The sequence below is a fragment of the Podarcis pityusensis genome (assembly GCF_964106645.2).
Source record: "Podarcis pityusensis genome assembly, chromosome: 1".
Taxonomy (NCBI): Eukaryota; Metazoa; Chordata; class Lepidosauria; order Squamata; family Lacertidae; genus Podarcis; species Podarcis pityusensis.
Window position 1 is genome coordinate 70,038,952 of NC_138028.1, and position 24,996 is coordinate 70,063,947.

Below are 24,996 nucleotides of genomic sequence, written 5' to 3' on the forward strand. Positions count from 1 at the left end.
AATCCCACATGCTAGATATAATCACTTGATGCTTTTAGAAGGCGTTTTTATACCTAATATGGACAAAGAAGGATTCTGCCTTTTCAGAAATGTGACGTCTGCTGAGCAGCAGGTCTTGATCCAGAAATAGACTCATCTGTGTTCACTTAACTGCACTGCATCTTCACGATTTTAACTGCAGAAGCACACGCACCTGCTGACCAGCCCAGTCATTCTCTGATTAGAACATTAATCTGCAGTTTCCTGCAAACAGCTCAACAGCAAAGCGTTAACTGCAGAAAATATTTTGAAACCCTCATAAAAATAGGGTTAAAACCCAGGATTTTTAAATGTTGCCATCTCCTTTGGTTTGATTGGAAATGGAAGGAGCTAGTGTACCTTAGGTACACAGAATTGGCACTGCTGTTTTGTCCTTAATATAGAGCATGTGCTCACACCATCAGCACAACTGCAAATTAACTGCCTTTTAACACTCATAATGAAGGAATGTCTACATGATTATGGAGGACACTGTCAAACCACCTAGGTCATGGCTAGTTTCCTGATTGCTTTCTATTTGCAAGGCACCCAATGGATGTAGCAAGCAAACTCATGTGGGAAGATTTGTGGTTGCCACGGCCAGTCCTACTATTTGGCGGAGTGAGGTGTAACCACCTCAGACCCTAGGTACTGGCAGTACTTTTTTCAACCATGAAGTTGTTACAGTAAGTGCCACACTTTAATTTTTTTTTTTTTAATTAAAAGTTTTCTTGGTTTACAACAGTTACGTGCATTGTCTCTTTTTTCAGATTGTGAAGTCCTTTCTACAAATCAGTTACATTTGGACATTAGTATTGTATACGGCATAGGGCTGGGGAAGAAAGGGGGGGAGAGGTGTGATGAAACTTATGTTCTTTTATATAGTGTCCATGTAGGTGTTTTTTTTGTCAGCATCAACTGGGTAGGTTCTCTTTCTATTCGCTTATTACATTTCCTTGGTGGGCAGAGTGTGAAGTGCCACACTTTTTAACAACAACAAAAAGATGTGCCACTACTGCGTACCCTTGAGTACCCCCTGAAAAAAGGCACTGGGTACTGGAATGGGAGCAGCAGCAACATTACTTGATTGTCTGTATACTGACCCCTGCCCCAGCCAATCATTCATCTTTGTTGCCACATAGCCTTACCATGGCCCCATAATCTAGTCTGAGGCCTTGGGTGCTGTGGAAAACGCTATCCCGTTGACAGGATTCAACTGCCAGTCAACTTGGCTTCATTCAGTACATGGAATACGGCACCATCTTGTCCTTCATCTCAGGCAGCAATATGTATTGGGCTGGCCCTAGTGGTCACATTCTCAATGGCCCTCACTCCCAAATTTTCTCATAAGTGATGTTGGTGGCTTCAGTTCATATACGATAGAAAAACGACATCAATGGCAGAAATTGCTAAATGTGCTGGAGGTTTCTTTAAAATAAAACAAAACTTTGATTTGGTATGATGATGTGTCCATTGCACAGCAGTTGCCAGAATGGATAAATGTATCTTGAGGTTCCGTTCCAGCCTTTGGGAAAATAAGGTGATTTACCAAGTTTGACCACTTTGGTGATGAAAGGAAAGATTCATGTTTAGAATAGTGGCTAATGGCACAATCATATCAGTGGCTTAAAATGCAATTAAACCTGCTTTCTTTCTTTCTTTTACTATTGTTGTCAGCCAAGTGGAAAAGGTCCACGCCTACCTGAAGTATATTGTGTGATCAGCCGCTTGGGTTGCTTTGACTTATTTTCCAAGGTAAGCTGGAGGTTTTTTTAAGCACTGCTGTTGGATTAGCTGCTCACAGAAAACTTTCACACTTAATGAGTCAAGAAGAGGAATTTTTTGTTTGATTGGCGATAACAGTATTTTAGAATTACTGTGCTGGACAGTTCATCTCTGTTATTGACTTTATTAAAGAATGCTTTATTACCTCTGTGCCTGAAGTGCATCTCAATTTGAAAAACATCTGTGTCTGTCGGTATTGGCACTCTCCCTCTCAGTCCATTGTATTCTAAAGCCACTTTTGGCCAAGCTGTAATTCTTGGCACACTTATCTGAAATGGTATAACACTAACCCAGTATCTGTTTATTGCCAAATACAGGGAATACCTCCAGAACTGTTTTGTTTCTTTAAAATTGTGGTTGGGTGTGCATTCAGTGGATATCTAATCCTCATTGCCCACATGCCCCTGTATTCAGTCTGCATTAATCCGCCTGCACACCCAAAATACTGATGCCAGACTTGATAATCTCCCAGTCCATATTATACCTACTTTCTGCTTCCCATCCCCAAGGCCTGTTTCACCAAAAGTTGCTGAAACTTGGAAGTTCAGGATGCATATGCACCTGTAGATAAAAGATAACTTCATATCAAGATCATTGCATGGGTGAATTCTGTTAGGCTATGCTGTTTTCTGTCATTAAAGAAAGTTTAAAATGTGTTAATGAGAGTTATCTAAATAGCAGTGTCAAAGGCATGCAGAAGGCATTGCATTCATGCCCTGGTATCTCCGATAAAATAATCTCAGGAAGCAAGGCTAAAAGAGACTTCTGCTGCAGAGCAGCTGCCAGTAGACAGTAGTGGTCTGACTATATCAGGCAGCATTATACATCAACATCAAATTGCCTCAAAAATGGATAGGTTTTGCAAAAAAAACTTCCTGTTTGCAGTTCAGCTATTAATGGAAACTGTAAATGACTTACCTGAGCTATTTAAATGCCAGAAGGTAAAGCCGGAACTTTTTGATAGAAGCCCAGCAAACTGCTTCTTCATTTATATTATCACAAGCATCATTCTCCTTTCTATAAGGGTTCTCAGATATAGAAAGCTTTCAAACTTTGATGGTGGTTACTCAAAGGGAATTTGAACTCTCTTGTACTGTTACTGTCTGCTCCTAAGAGACTATGGCTTAATGTGAATGTGCAAAGTACTGGAGAGAAATTTGTGACTGCTTTTTTCCTCCTCTGGCCCTGCATCTTCACACTGGGTGTTTTTTTTGCCAAGGTTCTGCTCAGTGTTGCACCTGAACCTGGGCACATGGTTTATTTCTGCCAGGCAATGAACAAGTGGTAAGCCAAGGAACAAACATTGGCTACAGCTTATGACCCCTATGACCCCTATTGTCTCCCCACATTACTTGGTCCAGCTGTGCTGATTAGCTACAGTCCCTCTGTTTGACCATTATCTGTGTGGTGCTGCAATGCAGCCAAGGTCCTGTAGTTCCAGGTTATCTTTCAAGCGTTGGTGTCATTGAGAGATTCCTTCTTTAGATGGAATGTTAGTGACAGTCCTTCTCAAAGAAGTACGTTTAGATCGAGTCCATACTCAACTGGAAGGTTTCAGTCCTAGAAATTACATTTCTGGAAAAAGAAAGTTGGATATTGCTTGTTTTTTGTTTGTTTTTTAAATAACTGGACAAAACACAAAATTTCCTATTTACTAGCGCTTTGGTTGAGTAGAGTCAATATAGCATACATGTGTAAGTTGTCATTAAGGCACAGCTTCTCTTTTATTCTGCATTTGACTGTGATGGATCAGATACTGGATGAAGTTGAAAGGAGAAGAGGAATATCTGCTGCCCTGGTTTATCCATTTATGAGAAGTCTGATGGAGTCTCCTTTTCCTGCACCTGGAAAGACAATCAAAGTCAAGACTTTCCTGCCTGGAGCTGGAAATGAGGTAAAAAGAAACCTTAAACTTTCAAGTAAAACCCTAACACACATATTTCTCTCTCTGAAACAGTAAAATAGAGAGAAAGAAAGTAGAACACAGAGAGCTATCACAGCTCTGGAAGTTACATGTATTGTGGATTTATTTTTTAAAATAAATTTCTTTTGGGAAGCTGCTTCATTAGGCAATTTACTTTGGTGTGTGTATGTGCGTAACTGCTTCAGGAATCTAATTTATATTTGTTTAACAGATTCTATGTTGTAGGGCGTCTTGGTTTTATCTATGAAAATTATGACATCAGCAGGCTTTATCACAAGGTCAGCAAGCTAGCCGTCAGAGTAGTCTCAAGGTGTTTACTCTTGTTGACTAATCCCTAGTGGTTAAGTCAGGAAGTTACAAGTCACCACAGGCAAGGATTGAAAATTATAACCAGCATGTTGTAACAGTTTAGTACCGTATATAAGTAGGTCACGATTTTGTCTATATTTGGTCATTAAAAGGCTACATAGTTCAGCCTACAAGTTAGTGTCATTGCACTTTTGTCATGAAGCTAGCCAAGCAAGAGATAATTCCTGCATTCATAACATACTGTATGTGAGCTAATTCTTTTTACGTTGTAGTGTATGAATGATGGAATGGTGTCAGTTTCACTCTATGTACTTGGCTTTTTGTGCTTTTATATTGTAAACCATCCTGTGATCTTTGGATGAAGGACAGTACAGAGATCTAATAAGTAATAAAATAAATTATAATAAATAATAGTAAACCAATACCAACATCAGCTTCATGTCAAGCACACATTAGGCAAAATACGCACTTTCTCCTTCTCTGCATATTGAGGAAAGTAACGTTTCCTGTGGAAAATACCATAAAAGGTGACATGAATTCTCAAGGCTACCAAACCGGGCAGACAATCCAAGAAATGTTTTGTTACTTTCAAATTCCACGTAATAATTAACCAAAGTCAGGATGCAAGATTGGCATAATGTCCATATTATAATCAAGCCAGTTAGAACATGACTTGTGTTTGTGGAATGCATTCAGGTGATAGAACTCCGAAGGCCAATGGACTCTCGCCTGGAACATGTGGACTTTGAGTGTCTTTTCAAGTGTCTGAGTATACGACAAATCATCAGAATCTTTGCCTCCCTCCTGTTGGAACGTCGAGTGATCTTCATAGCGGATAAACTCAGGTACGTCACACAATAACTTCCCTGATGAAAATTAAATATAAGGCTGAAAATTAAATAAATATAATGCTATGAGCATAGTGCTGCTCACTGTACAACCATTCATTAAAGCTAGCTGGGAATACTTCCAGTCATCCTGTCTCCCTTCTCATTAAAAAAAATAAAATGGAATTGACTTCAGGTTACACTTTTACTGAGTGCTTTCACATCATTTTATAAAGTAATAAACCTGTAATACTATGCTACGCGTTATGTGTTACCCAAAGCTAGGGGTTCCCAAATTGAGGTCTACAGACTGAGCTTCATTCAGGTGGTTCACAGTGTGTCTGTGAAAAACAGTTACAATTCTGATACAGTAAAATACAATATAAAAAAACAAAACATACAATGAAAATACAAGTGAAAATTATACAGCGCCTAGCACAGCCCATTCAATTGCTACAGCAGGCAGAAAAAAATATTAAATGGCATGCAAAGACCCCCAGCAATTCCCAAGTGGTCGGTGGGAGAAAAACTTTTGGGAAGCACTGGTCTAAGGTGTGAAACTTGAGGACTCAGCTACACTCAGTCAGTTATATCGTTGTAACGCCATTGTAAAGATGCAACACCAGTTGGTGCTGTAGAGCACAAAATTTGTCTATGTGATTTTCATAGGGTCCCCCCCCCTTTTTGTTATAAAGATCTATGACTTATTTATAGCTATCCTCTGAAGTTGAAGAAGTGAAAAGGAATTGAATAGCTTCAGCACCACACATTTTTGCTTGCATGAACTGGTTCATTCTACGTAGAGGTGTGGTTATTAACCAGTAATTGGGGGGGGGAACAACTCTTATTGAGAACACTTCCACAAGGCAGTTGTGGACTTGGTGCTGCTTACACATGCAAGTTTTGTGGAGTGTTCACATGTCATTCTCATCAAAACACCCCATTTTATTTTTCTATTTAATATGGATTTACTGGTTCTACAAAAATTCTGATGTTAAAGGAAACAGGGCAAGATAGTCAATCCAGATTAAAAGAGGAAAAAATATGGAATAGCATTTGGGTGCAGACAACGTCATGAGGATGTTGTAAAAAATGTGTGTGCGTGAGCTTCATTGAGCTCACAATAAATGGCCCTGTGGAAGTGCTCTGTGTCCCATTAATGCTTTTCCATGGGTGTTTGAATTAGATTCAACAAGGGGAAAGAAGTATGCTCTCCCAGTGTAATAGATAGATGTATTGGTCAGGGGGAAATGCTCATGCTTCTCTTTTCACTTTACGTCAGTGATGTGCACTCTAGTACTGTACTGGAAAGCAAAAGTGCAGAGAGCTAAATGAAACAGGGAGGAAAAGATAAATCATTTCAAAACGTATGTATGGGCATGAGGGCGCTAATGCAGTGGAAGAAGATGGAAAATGCCACCAGGCTATTTTAAGGACTAGAGCAGGGGTCAGCAACCTTTTTCAGTCATGGGCTTGTCCACTGTCCCTCAGACCTTGTGGGGGACCGGACTATATTTTGAAAAAAAATAATGAACGAATTCCTATGCCCCACAAACAACCCAGAGATGCATTTTAAATAAAAGCACACATTCTACTCATGTAAAAACACCATGCAGGCCCCACAAATAAGCCAAGAGATGCTTTTAAAATAAAATGACACATTCTACTCATGAAAAACACGCTGATTCCTGGACCATCCGCTGGCCAGATTGAGAAGCCGCATCCGGCCCCCGGGCCTTAGGTTGCCTACCCCTGGACTAGAGTAATGCTCTCTGCTACAGTGGTCTGAAACCTTGGAGAGATACCACCAGTTAGTGTAGACAGTACTGAGCTAGACAGACCAAGAGATAAGTCGTGTATTTACCAGCTGCTACTGCTGAACGGTGACAAGAATGCTGCAATGTTCTACCTGCACAAAGGCAATTAAGATTCCATGCTGGTGACATCATTGGTTCACACCTGTGCAGCCACTGTGTTGGATTCTGGTCCCCTCATTTGTCATTACCTGGTCGCTGTTTGTGTGGGAATGCTTCACAAAATTCATTTTGTTATACCAGTACTTGTGTATTCTTCACAGGTACTCTAGGTTGCAAAGAGCCAGCAATTGTTTCATAAATTCCTCATAAATAATCTCATTATTGCTGGTGTCTTTGCAGATCAGTGATGAAAGTCTATACAGGACATTGTTAATAGCATATGTAACCCAGTAGAGAAGCTCTGTTACATGATGACAGAGAACCATAACAGAAATTTCAGAGATCATTATTATTATAATAGTGTGAAGTCTACAATTCTCACCAAGCATGACAGCACATTTGATTTTGTTAAATCCTTTGTGCACAATGCCCAACAAGATAAATCCTTATACATGACTCATGTCTTTTCAACGTGAAGTTTATGTTGGCTTACATTCATGGGGGGGGGGGGGATACTTAGTAGCAGGATGAAGGAGCTGAGAGTTTATTCTTTACATTGTAGCCATAGTTAAAACCGTTTTGTACAAGGGGATAGTTGATAATTGGCTGATGTGATGCGGAAAGTATGTACTTCCTCCTCACTCCATGCCCCCTACCCCAGCTTTATCATCCAAACCTTTGTGCTCTGCAGTTTGTCACATGAAGCTCATTCCCTGCAATCAAGCCAGCATACCAGTTCATGTGAGACCACTTCAGCCTGCCCTGCAAGCATTCAGTTTTGCTCAAAATCATTTACTGAGGGACTCTTAGCATAGGGCTGGTTAAACTCCAGCAATGTTTCTGCTGGTGGTTGTATCAGGGCTTGTCCTCACTGGACTTTATCATGAGTTTGAGGCTGTTTGAGTCCAGAATTTATAGGTGTTGTTCACATGACGTTGCCCTCAACTGGAACCCATCCCACATATTTGGTTGAGTGAATTTGGATGCCCCCAATCCCCAGGCCATCCAAAAAGCAAAGCAAAATGCAGAGCAAATCTGCTGCTGTCTGACTGCCAGATGGGCTGCTGCTGTTTGCATTCTGTTTGGTTAAGGTGGCATGGAATGGGTGTGTGAACGCAGATGTTTCCTTGTTTGCAGAATGGAAGGAGGACTTTTTTCTACTTCCCCACTTCCAGCCACTCAGTGAAGATTGGGGAAAAGACCTGATTAATAATATTAAGGCTGAGTGGGGATGAGGAGTTTTTGACAGCATAGAGCAGGGGTCGGCAACCTAAGGCCCATGGGCAACAAGCGGCCCATAGGGGTTGTTTAACCGGCCCATGGACCCCCACCACCTGCTCAGTCGGCTCCCGTGCGCCACACTAAACTGGCGCGGAGCAGAGCGGGGACTGCCTTCTGCGATGCTGGCCAGCTTCCCAATGGCTGCAGGAAGCTCCTGCAGCCAATGGGAAGCTGTGCACGCCTCCTCCGCGCCAGAAGGAGCGTTGGAAATAGTGTTTGCGCATGCGTGTGCACTCCAGCCCACTGCGGTGTCTGCGGGACCATGAACTAACCCAAGCCACAAAAACTTTGCCGACCCCTGGCATAGAGGTTTGTTTGTGGGGCCACCGTTGGAGCTCCAAATGCCCACACAAGCAGTTTGGGTCTCTTAGGACATCAAAATGGCTGTTCAGTTTGTGAAACAATGGATTGAATTTAGGATCATGACCTTTTTGTAGAATTGCCCTAAGTCTCAGTATAATGTAGCCAGGATCTTCAAGACCTTGGCCCGGCCAACACCTGGTATCCATACCCAGTATACAGTGACAATGGCCATAGCTTCTCCCCTGTCTGTATGAAAGATTGCATTTTTCATATATTCCCTGTTTTGTAAAAATCAAATGAACAAAAATCCTTAGAAAAACATATTGGCAGGGGATGCACGACTTTTTCAAAAAAAAATTTTATATTGTGCTAGCCGAAGTCCATGGCAACACCCAAAGAAGGAAGACAAAAGAAAGAAAGAAAGAAAGAAAGAAAGAGCAGTTGCTACATACACTATATGCAGTAAAACCATGGTCAAATCCACCAAAATTTCTTATTACACAAAATAAAAAGTAATTCTCAGATAAAATATGCAAATTAGATCTTAGAGTTCCCTTTGCAATTCACTGCTGGATGCAAAATTTGTAATCCACCAAGTGGAACGCAGCCCACCAGCCATGTTCATCAGGTCACCAGCAGCACGATAAAACTACCTGTTTTGCCCATCTAGAATTGTAGAAATAGTGAACTCGGTAAGCACTAAGGAGACCATGTGGCTGGCAGGCTGTAGTGTGCAGATGTAGCCTGTCCATATTATTGCGACTATTCAGCAAGGGAATAACTTAATTGAAACAAAACTCAGAAGTAGAGCCCTAATCAACAACACCCAGGATGATGAAGTGGCCTACAACACGTGCTTGCATTATATCCTGGGATATATCGCATGACAATTAGTTGCTCTTAAAAATCCTTTTGTGTTGTGAAATATTCAGCTTTTGTTTCCTCTCGCACCCCGTATCTGAAACATTATCCATTAAATATCCCCCAGTATCCTAGATTCCTGTAAATGTCGTCCCATCATCTTCTGTTGTGGTTTTTTCCTAATCTGTGCATTCAGTTCTTTGACTTTGAATATCACCATTGTCCCTGAATGCATGTGTTAGCATATTCTGTAACTTGGGGACTTTTCTCACGGTTACAGCTATTCACTCAGCATTTTTTAACTGGCATTTTTTCTTTCATGGGTAGCAACAATGACTCATGCTCTTATTTTTGATATTTTCAAGGGGAAGCATTTTTTTAAACAAAATATGTATGGCATGTCATTTTTACAATTTGAGTACAAAAAGCAACAACAATGGGTCTCATGCTTCTAATCTGGTGTCCCATGGGACCAGAATTAGAAGTTAGACCTACAGTATGTCTGCCTTAAGTTGAAATTGGACATAACTTCAGGGCACTGAACTGATGCTGACCATCTTACCATGGTTTTAAGTGGCTTGTGGATTATAGATCGCCTGAGCTGGCATCCCCTTTGGACTACAGTTGTAAACAAATTCTTGCTCATTGCAAGGCCTTGAATTTTCATGTGAAAGACCCATATTTGAAGACCAATTGCACCCCTGGTGAGCCTACTTGGAAACCGCTTGTTCAAAATGTACTTGTGGTGAAGAAGCAGTGGGAGCAGTTCATCACAACCATAGACCATGATTTTATATCCCATCATTCAGCCCACTTTAGGAAGGCCTTTGGTGGTTTGCAAAATGGCAATTGGCATATAATGACCTGCTGAGAAGAGCCCTAGTTCAGCTTTTGGTGAAAAAGTGGCCTGACAGTGAGTTGTAATGCACGCTGGCAGTTCAGGCTCCAACCACATCTCAGTTTGTGCATATAAATTGGACCACATCTGGGCTAGATGTTTATTCCATGACTATGCCAGCATGAGGCACCTGTACACCCCCCCTTCTTAACTGCCCCATGACTTCTAGGCTTACAATATAAACAACCAAGTATAGCTAAGTATCATGATAAGTTAAATTGTCCAAGTTAATGGAGTTTCAAATGTCTCCAGTTTTATACACTACAAAAAGATCTTTGTTCTCCATTCAAAAAGACATTCAGTCCAGGTACTCACTACGAGATATGCTAAAGAGGCATACAAGCATACAAAGTTACAATTCAGCCTACCAGCCCTGTTTTTTTAATGATATGTGTAAAAGATGCCAACGCAGCAAGGTTATTTCCATAATCAACCAATAAGTAAAAGGAGAGGACTCTGCAGTTGGCGGCAATATTGGCTGGAGAACTGTTGCCAGGCTGTCTGTCTGGGTGGCACAATCAACATAAAGGAATGTGCAGAACCTGTACAATAGAGTACCTTTTTCTTTTCTTGCTACTTTTTGGTTTAGTACTAAGTACTAGGCTAACCAGTTTCGAAGGCTCCCAGGCAGATGTGCCCAAAGAGTACAAATCTTGGATTTGTACAAAACCATCTGCAAAGCTACTCAGATCTGAATATTCCAATCTAGCTAACCTCTTTTCTTATCAAACCAAAAACAAAGAAAGCAACAGCATATCTTCTGGCAAGTTAAAGGCTCACATTTCTATTGTGTCGAACCTTTCATGAACCAAAATCCATTTCTCCATTCGTAAGCTCCAGCCTACAACAATTTATGCTGCAATAAATCTGTTGATCTTTAAGATGTAAGTCTTTGTTCATTTTGTTGCAGTCGAATAATGCAACTACTCCTCTGGAAGTAAAAAAAGAAAAGAAAAAAAGTTGTCATGCATGTATAAAACTGCCTTGGATCGCATGTTTACTACCCAGTTGTCTCACAGTGGCTCTGTGCATTGGACAATTCATGGGGGAGGGGGGGAATCTAGTGAAGTGGCCCAAAGCAAAAAGTTCCCCAAGCGTGGGAATTGCCCATGAGAGAGAGGATGTTGTTTCTGATTTACATCACAGCCCTGCCTTCAAGAGGAGGGCAGGTTACAAAAGGGCATTCTATAGAAAGCAAGGAGTATGTGCTGAACACTAAGGAATGTTTGTGTTCCTGCTTTTAGATTAACATGGTTCTCACTTTAGTTCCATTTGCTTATTGACTTGACCAGTTACACTTGAAACTTCCACAGTCATTAAAAGCGAGTTAAAGAATTATGCCTGGAAGCCTGTGAAGCATGCTCCACATTTTCTTTTCCTGAATCAGATGGTGGTGTTTTGTTTGTTTTTAAATCAAATACACTATTCAGCAAGATAAGAGTCAAGGCTAGCACATCACATGTTGGATAACAGTACTAGGAGGGAAATGTTTGCTAAGAAGGCAGCATTAATCTTTGTGTAGGTAGGCAAGGTCATGAAAGTCAGTTGCCTTCACCCGGAGCCCTGTGTGGTACCAAATCCATTTCAGTAGAGACGGATCTGCCTTTTTTACTAAAGCAGATTGGGAAAATCCATTGGGCAAGGGTGTTCCCAGGTTAATGAGGGATTGCTAGATCTTACATTATATTTATTTGTTGTATTTATTTTCCCCAAGGGATTCAAAGTGGTGTATATGGATTTCCCCCTCCCCATTCCATCCTCGCAACAAGACTGTTCTTGTTAAGAATATTCGTATTCTACTTGTCAGTTCAAAACTGAACCACTCAGGCTGCTTAAAACATGTAACAAGGCTCAGAAGAACAAACTGAGAAGCTAACAAATGAGCAGGAGGAAAAAAGAGCAAAACCAAGGACATGGGAAAGAAGAGGTCTGGCAAAATTAACAAAAAGTGTAGGCCAAAGGCTCCCTAAACAGAAATGTTTTCAGGAGGTGTTGAAATGCTACTGGAGAAGGAACCAAGTGGGTCCCCCAAGGCCGAGAATTCCAGAAAGTGGCTGTCACTACTGAGAAACTCCTCACATGTGTCCCAGCCAGGTGTGCTTGGAATGGGAGTGGAGCACCAAGAGCGCCTTTCCTGGTAACCTGACTCCAGCTTTAAAGGGCTTTAAAGTCAATAGCCAGCACTTTGGATTGTGTCTAGAAACAGACAGGCTGCCACTGCAGCTGAGGTAATAAAGGAGTCACATGCTCTACCAACCCACCTGGTCAGCTGCATTTTGAGCTACCTGAAGATAGAGCATCTTGCAGTAGTGTAGTCAGGCCTGTGGAGAGACAGGCCCATGCTGGAGGGCGGGGGGAGACAGGTACACTTGCCCCAGGCCTTGGGGGGCTAAGCTGGCTGGGGGTCCCTGCCAGGGACTGGCTGCATGTTTGTTTGAGTTTATAACGTTATTCTAACAAGACTCCCACCTCAGGCCTCACAGCGGGCTTGTGTACAGAGACCAAGTCTGTCTTCTCCCAAAACAAGAGCAGTTGATACACCTGTCAGAGCTGGGCAAAAGCACTCTTGGACAACACCTGGGAATGCAGGAACAGGAGTACCCTCAAACCATGTCCCTGCTCTGCCAAGAGAAGTGCAACCTCATTCCACACAGGCTTAACCTCTACTACCACTGAGCTAAGAGTCCTCCCATCCTGACCAAGAGCTGGATCAAATGTCATTTTATCATTGCTAGATAACTAGTTGCTGGCATCTTTTGCTGGAAGCTGCACACGATTCTGACAGGGCATTTCCCATCAGGAACTAGTAATAGTAGCTGTCCTCCCACTATATTTCTCCACTGATTTCCCTTAAATACATTGGATCAGCACAGTTCTCATCTGGTTCATGAGCGCATGGCACGCCAGTGCCTTTGTGGTCTGCAAAAGCACTATGATTGCTGGAGAAATCGGACATATGTGCCCCTAAGAGTTCTACTGTGACATTCCATAGTTTATAGCCTAGCACACAGAAGCTTCTCTCCTGTCGGCACATAGCTCCAGTTGCTATTGCTGAGCAAATGGTCTTGTGTGGTCTTTTAGATGGTTTTTACTTAGAGAGTTGGCAAAGGAGTCTGCAAACAGAAGTTTGATGCCATCTAGGGTCTTGAAAAGGCCTTGCATGCCAATAAACAGATGGTTAATTGACCACACAGCATTTTCATGTAAAAACTCGTTTAGTGAATTCATAACTCTCTGAAATGAAAAGTATTCTTGTGGAAGAAAGCTTTGTGAGGGACTTTCTTCACAAACTTAAGGTGACAACACACTTGGAATTCAATCTAGACCATGATATTTGAGCTAACCTTCATCACAGTTAAAACTTGTTCAAGCATATTTGCTTAAACAAGTTTTAACTGTGACTAAAAATTATCGTAAGTTGCTCAGATATTGGCACGAGTGTTGCTGTCTTAACTTCGGGAAGAAAAAATCCCCACCCTCACCTCTGCACAAAGCATCACAAGTTAAAGTGGCGGTTCTTGAAATAAAAGTCCTTTCCTTTTTTTTGTTATCCTAAAGCAGATTGGACAAAAAAAGCTATTTTATTGTAGCCTTCCAAAGAAGACTACTGGGAAGGCACTCTGGGTCAAAGCATGTTGTTAGCAGGGGATTTCCAAAGAATGTGATAGCAAAGCATAGCAGCGAGGGTGTTTTTTGAGTGCACAGAGGTTTCTGAAGTGCCTTTCATTGGAAAGTGCTCTGAAGATGGAGCATATCCTGCAGATGGAAGAACTTGAGAACAAATGAAACTGCCCACAAAGTCAAGGGCAGCAGGAACTGTGGCTTTCCAGTTCTCAGACTGTGCTGTGCTGGTCAAGGACAAGGTGTTCTTCCACTGCTTACAAATGGTGTGAAAAATGTAAGCAGGAATATACAGCATATGGATTTGTATGAAGAGGAGGCTAGTTGAATGGGGAAATAATGAAAATTGCTGCACAATTTGAAATAGAAAGCATCAGCCGTTAAACCAATAAGAGCCTTGATTACCCACTGTTGATCCTTGGTAGGATTCCGTTGTCATCTGCATGGCAGGCAGAAATTCAACAGGCATAATTTCCCCATTCATTGCATCTTCAAACTGGGAAAAGGCTTGTCAGGCTAGCTGTTGAAGGTGGCAGGTGACCCTGCTGGAAGCAGGGAAATAGGAACCCTCCTCTCAATGTTCTTAGTGGCAATTGTCCTTGACAAACCTCTAGCTGAATGAATTGTTGTTGTTGATGATGATGATGATGATGATGATGATTTATTATTTATAATAAATTTCCCCAGCCACTCTGGGCGGCTTCCAACAGAATATTAAAATACAATAACCTATTAAACATTAAAAGCTTCCCTCAACAGGGCTGCCTTCAGATGTCTTCTAAAAGTCTGGTAGTTGTTTTTCTCTTTGACATCTGGTGGGAGGGCGTTCCACAGGGTGGGTGCCACTACTGAGAAGGCCCTCTGCCTGGTTCCCTGTAACTTGGCTTCTCGCAGCGAGGGAATCGTCAGAAGGCCCTCGGGGATGGACCTCAGTGATGTGTTATGTGAGAGCATGTGGGGATAGCAAACACTTCTTTGCACTTTTGGTTTAAGATCAACAGGCAATTCATGTATTAAGATATATGGGCTGCTCCACTTCTGGAAGCACACACATCTCATTCTGGGGAGATGTGCAATTTCTCCATCTACACATTATACTGGAGGTGAGGTTCATGCTTCTTTCCCCCTCATTTATGGGTAACATGTCCAATGCTTTCTTCACTCCCAAACAACAACAAAATCCTATCAAGACTAGACAAAAAATCCTATCATGGCTATCAGCTTAGTGACTGATTTAACCTATTCGGGATACTAATCAGTGCTAACTTTGAAAGCTGCAGACTATTTCCGTAGGATACCGTAATTTAATCCAGTAGGAAAACAATCATCCTGTCATTTACTAGAGCTGCCAACTTTGGCAGATTAGTTTCCGCTCGTAACAGGGAGGCTGGCAAACCATCTGGTAGCTAGAATCTTGTTCTCAGGTACTGATTTTGAATGGGTTCACTCCTTTACAGTGCCATATTAACCCAAAGCTGTGCTCAATACAGTAATTGTGCCATTGCTTTTCCCTGAAAAATGTTAAAGTGTATATGTAATTAATTGGCTTACTTTTCGAAAACAAAATTTGTCCAATCTCTTATTGTTTGGCCAGCATTTTCTGTAGCTGAATCTGGATACACTATAAAGGATCCTGAACTAGTGAAAGTGATTCTTAGAATATAGTATGCTGTTAAAGTGTTTCAATGATATATTTTGAACTGTGCCTCCCTTTTTCTTTTACTCTTTTGCTGTATTACTGGTTAGGTTTCTTAAAATTTATACATTGTTTCCTGGTTAAAAAAGAAGTCCTGAAATAATTTGCAATAAAAGTTTAAAAATACAATAATAAAATCATATAAGCCTATTAGAAGCAGATTAGCAGGACAATATATCATATCACTGGGGCTGTTCAATTGTCTAGGAAAACAATATCATTGTTGCCAGGGGTTAAAACTGTGGCAAGGTTTACACCAGGTGGGCTTCCATAAATCGCTGGCTGGTGATGACTTTTGACTCAGCAGGAAAGATTGGATTTGGATAATGTGCAAAATCATCCTGAAGACCATTTTGTGGTGCGTGAATGTAGGGTGTTCTCTTTGCTTTGAGTGTGCTTCCAGACAACTGGTTTATTGAGTGTGCTTCCAGACAACTGGTTTATTGAGTGTTCATCCAGACATGTTTGCAGGGAGATTCAGTGACACCAGCTATTTAATGAGCACTCATTCTGATTTGTTTGTGGGGAGGTTAGATGACATTGCACAAAAGCAAATGCTATCCCATATTTTCCAGTGCATTTTCTGGTCCCTTTCCTTATTGTAGAAAGTCACATCTTTTGGGGAAGTGTACAACCTGAATTTGCTGGTATGAGATTTAACCCCGTCTGAATATAGTGACAAACTGGAAGTGTCCCAACTTTTATTAAGAAGCAAGCAGAAAGTTTTGTTCGTTTGTTAAAGCACATGCTAATATCCATTCTGTTTTGTCCTCAGCACCTTGTCCAGCTGCTCTCATGCTGTGGTGGCTTTGCTGTACCCCTTCTCCTGGCAACACACATTCATTCCTGTCCTGCCTTCTTCCATGATTGACATTGTCTGCTGCCCTACTCCGTTTCTGGTCGGATTGCTTTCCAACTCACTGCCTAAATTAAAGGAGCTACCGGTAGAAGAGGTAGGAATGGAGTCCATAGTTCATTGTAGGTGAAATTCCCAGGAAAGAACTCTGCAATAGATTTAACAAACCTTTGTGCTTCAATCCTTACTTGCAACTGATGGGAAACAATGCCATTACCTCTCTGAAAGGTTTCCTCCTCATTGATGTGCAAGCAGTACCGCAGGGACAGGGAAACAATTTTCAGCCTATGGACCATATTCCCTTCTGGACAACCTTCTGAGGGCCACATGCCAGGGGTATGTAGGGCCAGAGGCAAAAGTGTGCCAAGCAGTGAATCTCACCTTTTCTAGTAGGCTAGTTTCCACATACACCACTCTATCCAGGTAAGCAAAAGACAAGATGAGAGTTCAAGGCTACATTCTAGGTAGGCAAAAACACTCATTGGGGTGCAAAGCAGGGCGGGTAGGGGGCATTGGCCTGGGAACAGGGTGGTGTTACAGAGGCCAGATACAGAGGCATAGAGGACACATTTGGCTACTGAGCTTGAGGTTCCCCAACTCTGCTAGAGTGAGCATAACACTGAAATGCCAATTTTGGGATAGATGATCAGAATTGCAACTCATTGATTTCGATAAGCTTGTATTCTTACATCCTTATGAGGTGGATGCACTCATTTTTTAATTGTATTTCTGCCTGTAACACCTGCAAAAATGGACTACGGTAGAGAAACAGACCATTTTAAAAGAAGCAAGTTTGTCCAGGACAGATGTAGAATCTTAGTTCTATTTGGGCATTCTGCTCATATGCAAACCCTACAATTCAAGCAGTTGAGCATGCTAAGCTGTGCCATTGTGTCACTATTCCCGTCGTCTTCCAACTCATGGAGGATGGTCCTGTAGAGCAAGGGACCTCCTCTACTCATGGAAGCTCTTTGCACAATTCAGAACCCTCCACTTCACATAGTTGTACTCCCTGAGTTGGAAGGCAATGGGTGTAGCCCTCTCATTTCTGCTCACCTTGCTCCCATGTGAGCTTTACATATGAGGAGCACGCCTGAATCGAACTCTTATGACATATCTGGGTATTTTCTACCAAATGCATGGGAATGGAGAAGCAACTTTCAATACATAGGCTCTTACCAATTATCATGAGCATTAGAATTGAGTGGTAAATTTACACAGATCATTCTAGGAAGGTATATTGGCAGCTTGTTGCTTAGGGAGCAATGTGGTTGAAGTGCTGTTGCCCACAACTATTCTGTTCTGAGCTGAATTCTGAGTTCATTCATTCTCCTTTACATACTTTCATCCATCATGAAATTAGCTCAATGTGAGAACTAATTTCCTGTGGTGTAAACATGGCAAACATGAGAGCAGAGGATGAGGAAGATATTACATTGGTAATTGGCATCAGTCCAGAAAATATTAAGGACAACTGCATACCTGATGGTATCATTGTTCAATTTCAATGGGTCATGAAAGCAGGGGAAGAGGTGTTTTGATAGGGCTGATTCTGAGCCACTATTTGTGACATGTGCAAAGCAGGTTTCTTTCTTCTTCTTCTTCTTCTTCTTCTTCTTCTTCTGCTTCTGCTTCTGCTTCTGCTTCTGCTTCTGCTTCTGCTTCTGCTTCTGCTGCTTCTTCTCCTTCTCCTTCTCCTCCTCCTCCTCTCTCAAATTTCTTATTATATTGCTATTTATATATACAAGGGTAGCTTCACTCAGTATCAGAGAGTCATAAGAATTGCTTCTGAGTGTCTGGATCTGTTACTGTTCTGGTAATGTCTGAGTAAACAGAATGACATAGTTTCTTCCCATATAATAGGAACATAGGAAGGCCCATGTCACAGGAACTGAGGAAGCTGCCTTATACTGAGTCAGACCATTGGTCCATATAGCTCAAGAGTTGGCCCATCCACCTGTCAAAGTTGGCTCACAAGGCTGATTGATCCTAATAAGGATCTGGCATTTGGAGCCAAAAATGTTCCCCACCCCTGGTTTATATGAATACCTTCTCAGATACTAGTGGAACTGTGTCTTCTTGAATAAAGGAAGGCTCAAACAATCCCCATCAGCCCCAGCCAGAGTGCCAAATCATCAGGGATCATGAGCGTTTTAGTCCATAGCATATGGAGGGCACAATGCTGATGTAAGACGCTCAGCTTAATTCTCATAGAAGTGGATGTTCAGTACACTACACACACCACAAGCTTGGGTTCCTGCTTTATACATTATTGGTGCATACCAAACACTCTGAAGCCACTGGATGGCACTAGAAGTTCAGTTTGGTGGTCAAACTTGTATTTAGATCTCCCCTTTCTTGTAAAGACAATAACATGTCTCCAGGCACCACGATAAAACTTTTCTCTGTTGATTACCTTTTAGGCTTTGATGGTGAACCTTGGATCTGATCGTTTCATCAGACAGGTACTGTGTGTTTTTTATGTGTGTCTTGAAATATGCAAAACAACTTCATAGCCCATTAGAAAAACATAAATAGAGTTAACAGGCCGAGTTGTGAGGTTGTCCCATCAGTTAAGAATGAGAAAACATGGTGGGTGTTTCAACCTCACAATAAACAATAAACCTTCACCTAAAGGTCCCAGGGCAGAGATATACACAATCTAAGCCAAAATGAATCAATAACATTCAAACAGCATAAAACAAAATAAAAACTTCAATTACAAATAGAACAACCAACAACATAAATTCAGATGTTCAATACACCTCATCTCTCCTCAAAATCCTGGGCAAGGTGCTGCAACATCACTGCCAAATCTGGCTTTGGCCTGCTTTCTCTTCTCACAGTGTAAGAGTTTAATGCTTTATTTACAACATGGTGTGAAATATCAGATATGTTTCTCAGTTCTGAATCCTGAAAAAGTTTGATTGGAAATAAGCCTGCTCATTGTTTTCCTCCTTCAGATGGATGATGAAGACACACTTTTGCCTAGGAAATTGCAAGCAGCTCTGGAGCAGGCTCTAGAGAGGAAGAGTGATTTAATAAACCAAGATTCAGACAGCGAATCAGATGAGGGTAAGAGAGGCTGGGAACAAGTCCTGTTTACAGCCGAATCTTTGTGGGATGGGGAATAATATGTTCTTGGAAGCTAAAGAGGGAAACAAGAATGTTGTACGTAAACTGATCAGCGAACTACAAAAAAATATATTTTTCAACATTTAAAGTGTACTTCACAACACACCATTACATTCTCACGCTGAATGTAACTGACCTGTAGAAAGGACTCTATGAATTGAAAACAAAGACGTTTTATCTACCTCTGTTAACTATGAAAATCCTTTAAGAAAAACAACTTCAAAAAATGTACTTCACAACAGTAAACCATTCAGTATTTAACGATGGCACACATTTTTTTTCACAACACTGTCACGCATTGCTAACCGTTTGATTGACTATAGCCAGCTATTCTGGAGAGTGACTTCCATGACTGTTTTTCCTTTCTTTTTTTTGGTTCATTTATTGTGTTTGTAAGAATTTAATTACAAGCTTGGATGCTGTGCTATTCCCAATGGAAGCGAAACAGGAGCCACAGTTGGTTCAGAGCAGCTTGCTGTGTTGATCTGAGTCATTGTGACTTCCCTCGGAAAACAACTGATGCATCTGTGTTGAAGTGTTTGGTAGCCCTTAAAGAGACTTTAGAACTATTTTAATATTTCTTAGTTTCTGAATGGCTGAGTTCCACACGCTTGGCTTTGCAGAGCTCGATACTCATTTTGATTTGTTACATGAATGTCCGTGGGATTGTGCTACATGCATCCTTGCAAAAGTGCCCTGTCATTTAGCCTTTTTTTTTAAGGATACAAATGGCTTTTTAATCAATTTAATAATACTAGTTATCCTATGACTAGGGAAAGGGAAGAAAAGGTCTCTTACTTGTTTATTTACAAATTAAAGGGAGGAATTTAAATCAACTTAAAGTGTCCACGTTACAAGACAAGAGACATTCCACAGTCAATTGGCTGACCTAGCCACATGAGATGGGCAGATATTGATCTGAGCCTTTGGGGGGGGGATCAGTTTATAGAAACTTGGCAGGAGCCTCTTGGTGTGCTTTGTACTTACTGGAGTCTGAGAGTGGCAACAATTCTGCCTTTGCTGCTGGCTGCTCCTTTCATACTAATGTTTGACCATTCCTTCACAGTTTCTTTCTTAGTTAAACAAAATAGTTTCTCCATGAGATTCAAAGGCATCCTCATTAAAGGGAAAAGGATATTGCAAAGGCTGTTTGGAAACAAACGTTTTGCTTGGCTCCTGGTATAATTGTGGTATATACTCTAAACCCATTGGTATTCTGATAAATGAGGAAAATGCCCAGAATATAATGTTTGAAGAACAAAGTGAAGGTCTTCAAAAAACCTGCTCCAGAAGACCCAACCAAGGATGAGTGAAACCCATTTGTTGGTATTCGTACAGCCTGTGGTTATGAGAATTGAGGAAACTAGCATGCTGTCTTTACGTCAAATGAATTTTAAATGTATATCAAATGATTTTGGGGGGTGGGAGTGATGCTTCTAGCTGCTGGACAGTCTCTTGGTGATGTCCTGTTGAATACAACATTTTTTCTCTTGCACTTGTTGGCTAATCTGTTGTACACCACTTAGACATTTTAAACAATAGTCTGATAATGAACATCCTATTCTAATATCCTAATAATATTTATGTTCAATTACAGTGACAGGGAGCTGCAGGGACACACACAATGGTATTCAGGAGTTGGGGGAGGAGACATCTAGTTCATATTGTGTGGGTTCTACTATATACTGTTTCCTCTTTCTTGCAGAGTGTAATACTCTGAATGGATTAGTATCAGAAGTGTTCATCCGTTTCTTTGTGGAGACGATCGGACACTATTCCCTTTTCCTCACTCAAAATGAAAAGGCCGAGCGAGTCTTCCAAAGAGAGGCTTTCCGCAAATCTGTGGCTTCAAAGAGCATCCGCCGTTTCTTAGAGGTCTTTATGGAATCTCAGATGTTTGCTGGGTTTATCCAAGATAGAGAACTCCGAAAATGCAGGGCAAAAGGTAAGGCCTGTTCTCTCAACTGTGAGATGGCCTTTTCATTTATTAATGTATTGTAGTACTCATAATTCGCAAATTACAAGCATTTAGCTTGTGTGCATTCAGCTTATGCACTTGGCATTTATTTTTAAAGGGAGCGGGTGTCTAGGAAAAAATACTTTGGCAATCCCACCCACCATCTCCTAACAGGAGAAAGGCTGATGAATGCTGGGATGAATGAAGACATGGAACGTTTGAAAATAAGGCTTTTGAAATACCCTTCAGAAAACAAATGGTGTGTGTGTGTGAGAGAGAGAGGGTCTCTGGCTGCCACAAAAGTAAGAGCACTAGGTCTTGATCCTCCTTTCTCTTGGAAAAAGACCAATATTTCTCTTTCATCCATTTCCCACAGGTCTCTTTGAACAGAGGGTTGAACAGTATTTGGAAGAGCTTCCAGACACTGAACAAAGTGGAGTAAATAAGTTTCTGCGAGGCCTTGGTAAGGAACTTAAAACAGAGGCTTTGAAATATTGAAACATGTGCATCATGTTGAAAAAATGCTAAGAAAAGGCCCTATTATAAAGCACATTTCGTTCCTGGAGGCTTTTTCATTGTAGCATCTGGTAGATATGCAAGAGAAGGCAACATTTATTAACAAGTAATGGAAGAGCTTAGCTTCTGCAGAAAGTGCTGACCTATTTAACAGTCCTGGTAACACGCTTTGCTTCATGATCCATTGCGTACAACAACTGAAAATTCTTTAGAAGGGCCTCAGTTGATCAAATGAAATTATAATATATTGTATCTGATAAGCAAAACAAAATGCAGTTCATAGTACTGTTTTCGTTTTAATATAGGAAGGGAAGGTGTGCTTCTTTTAAAAAAAAGAAAGAATTGATTTAGCTCTTTGGCTTCTAGATTGTTGAAATGTTTGTGTTTGTGGGGATGATGAGAGTGGGAGTCCAATAACATCTGTAGGATGCCCCATCCCTGCTTTAAAGTATATGTGAGACTCTAGACTGAGGGGGGAAACTATACATGTAGATGAAAAGCAGAAAAGGGTCAAGGACCTGCCCTCCAAACACACACTTAAAATTGCAGTCTCTTTATTTTTTGGGGAAAAAATGGGACTTTGTTTCATTCATTCATTGCATATAACGTAAAGTTCATATAATGTAAAGCTCATGCTTTTCAGAAGAATCAAGGGAGGGCAAAGATATAACAATATACTTTAACAATATGTCCTTAAATGGGATGTGGAGAGGAGGCTGTGGTGAGGACTTTAAAAAACAGAGACAGTAAGCTTGTCAACCCAGTACAATTGTACAGTAGTGATAAGGAAGACATCATTCCTCTTTGTACACAGAAATTGTTACCTGTGCACACACACTACATGTATGTGTCAGACAGTTTTCCTCTGCTAATTAATTTTATTATAATGTTTGAGCATGAAAATAAATTTTAAGAAATACAGTGGTACCTTGGGTTAAGAACTTAATTTGTTCTGGAGGTCCGTTCTTAACCTGAAACTGTTCTTAACCTGAGGTACCACTTTAGCTAATGGGCCCTCCTGCTGCTGCCGCACCACTGGAGCACAATTTCTGTTCTCATCCTGAAGCAAAGTTCTTAACCCAAGGTACTTTTTTTGGGGTAGCGGAGTCTGTAACCTGAAGCGTCTATAACCCAAGGTACCACTGTAAAATGAGAGTGTTTCATCATTGTGTTTCATCTCATGTACATAAACCAGGATTGTGGTAGTAGTGAATTCTATGCTGCTTTTCAAACTAAATGTCTGAGACACCACCAAGATATAGATTTCATTGTATGCTGTGACCTCTTTACCAAAAAGAAGTTGTGCTGTTTTGAATTCTTGATGGTTTAAAATGTATATTAATAACTGTATGATATCTCATTTGTGTTATTTCAGGAAATAAAATGAGGTTCCTTCACAAGAAGAATTAATTCATTTCTACTGAATTACGGATCCAAAGACTATTTATGATGCCGGCACAGATCACCACCTACATCTTTTTTTCCGATTCTGATGATGGAGGGGACAAAATTAGCTGGTCACAAGTTTAAGTGACTGCAAATGATGTTTCACTGTGCATCAGCAATAATAATAATAATAATAACAATAACGTATTTGGATAGATATTTGTAAATGATGTGCTGTAAGCGTCCTTAACAAACAAACAAAAATTGTCACGAGCACGGACAACTGTGGTAATATTTGTATATTCCTGAAAATAACAGGTGCTTCTTTCTTTAGTGCAAACTGAGTTATGCTTGGTGCAAACTGAATAGCTAATTATGTGCAGCCGACTGTCTCAGCGGAACCACTGACTTCATCAGATATTTGTGAGAGCTACATGGTGTACTGTGGAAGCGAATGAACTCCAGTGTGGGAATTTGGGGGTGGGGGTATATGAAAGAGGTCTGATTTTTTATATGACAGAGTTTATATTTTTCTCTAGTGTTTCTTCTAATTAATTTTTCAAGAAAAAGAATAACAAGTTATTCTGTAATAAGGTACTTGATTCACAATCACAGATTATCTGCTTTGTTTTAAATGATGGTCAGTAAATTATAATGCGTTCTGCACTATGATTGCTAAACATGGAGAAATCTCTGGCCTTTTGACACACAGGCTGCAAATGGTGAGGTACAGTCCATCTTTTTCTAATGTATGTATGATTTCTAATAAATTGTGTAAATACTTGTGTCAAATGTCATTCATTAGAATTCTTCTGATGTTGGCTGCTGCCTCAATACTAAATGAATAACTAGATTTACTTTGAAGTTGTATAACTTGTGCTGTAAATCCCTTAGGAACACAGTGGGATTTCCCCCCCAAGTAGATATTCATAGGACTGGGCTTGACAGCCCAAAGTACTAAACCATTGTTTTAAACCTTGTTAGAAGCTGACCTCTGCATCTTGGCAAAGTAACACTCAAACTAATAGAATTTACTAACTGTATCCTGAAAATCCTAGGCATTCCACTTGCAGAGTGGGACTTGTGCAACTCCTGAGGGCTGAGTGATTTGTTCCTTTAGCCTTATTTCTTTAAAAAGCTAGAATTCCTGGTCATCCAGTGGAATCTATTGGCATTGCTTTTTAAGCAGACATTACCCAGTGCATTTATGGAATATACCGGTATTTAAAGAGGGTCGGGGAACCTGTGGCCCTCCAATGTTATTCAACTCCCATGAGCCCCAGAGAGCATGGCCAGTGGTCAGTCCCAATAACACCTGAAGCACCACATGTTTCCTATCCCTGTATTAAAAAATGTAGCAGCGACTATTAGCTTAGATGGGTTGAGAACGTCATAGACAATTGGTCTACTTAAAAGCAAAAACTTCAAAGTAAATGTTTGTTCATCAGGTCATTTTTCATTGTTCACAATGACTTTCTGCATATAAAAAAATGCCCCGATAATGGATCAATGGCACTTTAAAAGGAGACTGCAACATAAAACTGGTGAACTACAATTGATCAAGAGTGTCAATGTTACCAATGGGATTAAAAATAAATAAATCACACTACAAGTGTTAATTGGCATACTGATGTCATGATTAACCCAGTTGGATTTGTGTGCGTGAAAATGGCCACTATTAATAATGCAATTATCACACTGTATTTT

General features: G+C 40.7%; 1 protein-coding gene across 8 annotated transcripts in view; it reads left to right on the plus strand.

The window, feature by feature from the left end:
* The window catches only part of DENND2B (DENN domain containing 2B), a 143,114-nt gene extending 119,028 nt beyond the window's left edge, over positions 1 to 24,086 (plus strand). For all 8 annotated transcript variants that reach the window (XM_080975972.1, XM_080975974.1, XM_080975971.1 and 5 more), the window contains 9 exons: positions 1,696 to 1,773; positions 3,557 to 3,697; positions 4,733 to 4,881; positions 16,215 to 16,392; positions 18,719 to 18,760; positions 19,259 to 19,370; positions 21,136 to 21,375; positions 21,764 to 21,850; positions 23,279 to 24,086. In XM_080975972.1, the coding sequence (XP_080832098.1) occupies positions 1,696 to 1,773; positions 3,557 to 3,697; positions 4,733 to 4,881; positions 16,215 to 16,392; positions 18,719 to 18,760; positions 19,259 to 19,370; positions 21,136 to 21,375; positions 21,764 to 21,850; positions 23,279 to 23,313 (1,062 nt within the window). In that variant the 3' untranslated portion in view covers positions 23,314 to 24,086. The remainder of the gene's footprint in view (positions 1 to 1,695; positions 1,774 to 3,556; positions 3,698 to 4,732; positions 4,882 to 16,214; positions 16,393 to 18,718; positions 18,761 to 19,258; positions 19,371 to 21,135; positions 21,376 to 21,763; positions 21,851 to 23,278) is intronic.
* The last annotated feature ends 910 nt before the right edge of the window (positions 24,087 to 24,996 follow it).